The sequence below is a fragment of the Lucilia cuprina genome, chromosome 2, assembly GCF_022045245.1.
Source record: "Lucilia cuprina isolate Lc7/37 chromosome 2, ASM2204524v1, whole genome shotgun sequence".
NCBI lineage: Eukaryota > Metazoa > Arthropoda > Insecta > Diptera > Calliphoridae > Lucilia > Lucilia cuprina.
The window spans coordinates 32,213,108-32,215,970 of NC_060950.1; the positions used below are offsets into that span (position 1 = coordinate 32,213,108).

The following is a 2,863-nucleotide window of genomic DNA, read 5'->3' on the forward strand; positions in this document are numbered from 1 at the left end:
CAATTTGTTTAAATGCGAAATCATTTGAATCATGTTTAAATAAAAACTATCAAATACAGATACCGTGGAGAGGGTACATATAATATTGATTGATTAATGATTGGTAAAGGTAAATGTGAAAAACGGGGAAGAGCGCTGCTAAATATTCCGCAGCATATTTGTTAATTAATAGATAGATAGATAGATAGATAGATAGATAGATAGATAGATAGATAGATAGATAGATATATAGATAGATAGATAGATAGATAGATAGATAGATAGATAGATAGATATCCGCATCCACCAGATCGGCAAGATCTGGCTCTTCGCCATACCAAAATATCCATAATTCTTTGGCGGCCGCTAGCGATAGAGGTGGATGTACTTTTGAGGTGTTAACATCAAACATTGCACTTGGATCCGAGTTATCTTGTCTGGTAGACTGAACACGTCTCCAAACACATAGAATGTCTGCTTGCATACATCTTGAATAGGAGCGTAAGATGGGATCATCCAGTGGATCACTGGATGCATTTGGTCGCTCATTGTTAACAAATTTGCGCCATTTTATACCGCATAAATCAGTCTGGAATAAAGAAAAGAAAAATTATTAATAAAAATCAAAAGTCAGCATTTATCAAAAAATTGTATTTTTTTGTTTATTATAACTTGTTTTATCACATCTATTTATCCGATTTGTTTTTTTGTTTTGTATAATTTTTGCTCTTTTTTTAGTAAAATTTTAAATTTACTGTATCTCTTCCTCTATATCGTAATTCTATAATATAGCTTTTATAAATAACAGGCATGGGAATTTTACTTTTGGAAATCGAAAAACAAACTTTTAAAAAGGTGCCGACAGACAAGTCTGTAGTGTAGTCTATAAACTATTGTGTCTACCTAGTCTATAGTCTAGTAAAATCTTGTCTATAGTCTAATCTATTGTAAATAGTCGTCATTTAGTCTAGGCTTTTGTATATACTATAGCCTAATCTATAATCTAATATACGGTCTAGTGTATAGTCTGGTCTATTGTAGAGTCTATAGTCTAGTCTATAGTCTAGTCTATAGTCTAGTTTATAGTCTAGTCTATAGTCTAGTCTATAGTCTAGTCTATAGTCTAGTCTATAGTCTAGTCTATAGTCTAGTCTATAGTCTAGTCTATAGTCTAGTCTATAGTCTAGTCTATAGTCTAGTCTATAGTCTAGTCTATAGTCTAGTCTATAGTCTAGTCTATAGTCTAGTCTATAGTCTAGTCTATAGTCTAGTCTATAGTCTAGTCTATAGTCTAGTCTATAGTCTAGTCTATAGTCTAGTCTATAGTCTAGTCTATAGTCTAGTCTATAGTCTAGTCTATAGTCTAGTCTATAGTCTAGTCTATAGTCTAGTCTATAGTCTAGTCTATAGTCTAGTCTATAGTCTAGTCTATAGTCTAGTCTATAGTCTAGTCTATAGTCTAGTCTATAGTCTAGTCTATAGTCTAGTCTATAGTCTAGTCTATAGTCTAGTCTATAGTCTAGTCTATAGTCTAGTCTATAGTCTAGTCTAGTCTAGTCTATAGTCTAGTCTATAGTCTAGTCTATAGTCTAGTCTATAGTCTAGTCTATAGTCTAGTCTATAGTCTAGTCTATAGTCTAGTCTATAGTCTAGTCTATAGTCTAGTCTATAGTCTAGTCTATAGTCTAGTCTATAGTCTAGTCTATAGTCTAGTCTATAGTCTAGTCTATAGTCTAGTCTATAGTCTAGTCTATAGTCTAGTCTATAGTCTAGTCTATAGTCTAGTCTATAGTCTAGTCTATAGTCTAGTCTATAGTCTAGTCTATAGTCTAGTCTATAGTCTAGTCTATAGTCTAGTCTATAGTCTAGTCTATAGTCTAGTCTATAGTCTAGTCTATAGTCTAGTCTATAGTCTAGTCTATAGTCTAGTCTATAGTCTAGTCTATAGTCTAGTCTATAGTCTAGTCTATAGTCTAGTCTATAGTCTAGTCTATAGTCTAGTCTATAGTCTAGTCTATAGTCTAGTCTATATTATAGTCTATAGTCTAGTCAATAGTCTAGTCTATTTTATAGTCTAGTTTATAGTCTAGTGTATAATCTAGTCTATTGTTTTATATAGTCTATGATCTAGACTATTTACATTCTAATATTAATTCCTTTGAACTTTTTATCTTGAAAATGTATACAAAATTTATCGATAGATATAAATTATTATATACTCCGTTCATTATCCAAATATTTCCGACAAAGTTTTGAATTTAATAGTTATTATCCTAATTTATGTACATATCTCTATACAATGTCATAATTAAATCAAAGTAAAACAACTAAAATGTTGTTAAAATATAAATATTTGATTTTAATAACATTTGTACAATGTTATCGAGTTTTTCTTTTTATTAATAAAGAGGAGGTCAATATCACACCTATTATTTATAATAAAATGACAGTTTACCAAAAATAAAACAAACTAACAAAAAAAGAAACAATAAAAAAAACATACACGCTACAAATAAACAAAAACCCAACACCTGTTATTGTAGTTAGTTGTTGTTTCTCCGTTTTTTCTTTTTTTCTTTTTGTGCAACAGTTATATTTTTATTTATATATTATTTGACAAACTCATTCACATGTATAAAATAAGAAAGAAAAATACAACAACAACATACATTATTATTCCTAAGTGTATTTGTTTTTCTTCTTACCACAAACTAGACAAACAAGTTTAAAACAAGTTGTTACTTAAAGAAAATATATATATATATAATTTTTTTTAATAAAAAATATAAACACACAAATACAAAAACAATAATATATATAACATAAAAAGAAAATAGAAATAGTACTTAAAAGAGAGGAAGCAAGATGAAAGATGGTGTTGCCA

At 29.3% G+C, this 2,863-nt stretch overlaps 1 protein-coding gene across 1 annotated transcript; it reads right to left on the reverse strand.

Moving 5' to 3' along the window:
- Window positions 1-274: 274 nt before the first annotated feature.
- LOC124419533 (mediator of RNA polymerase II transcription subunit 13-like) lies at window positions 275-574 on the reverse strand (the record flags this gene model as incomplete). The annotated part of the gene is made up of 1 exon (XM_046949428.1): window positions 275-574. A coding segment is annotated over one exon (300 nt), but the record flags the coding sequence as incomplete, so codon positions are not given.
- Window positions 575-2,863: the final 2,289 nt, after the last annotated feature.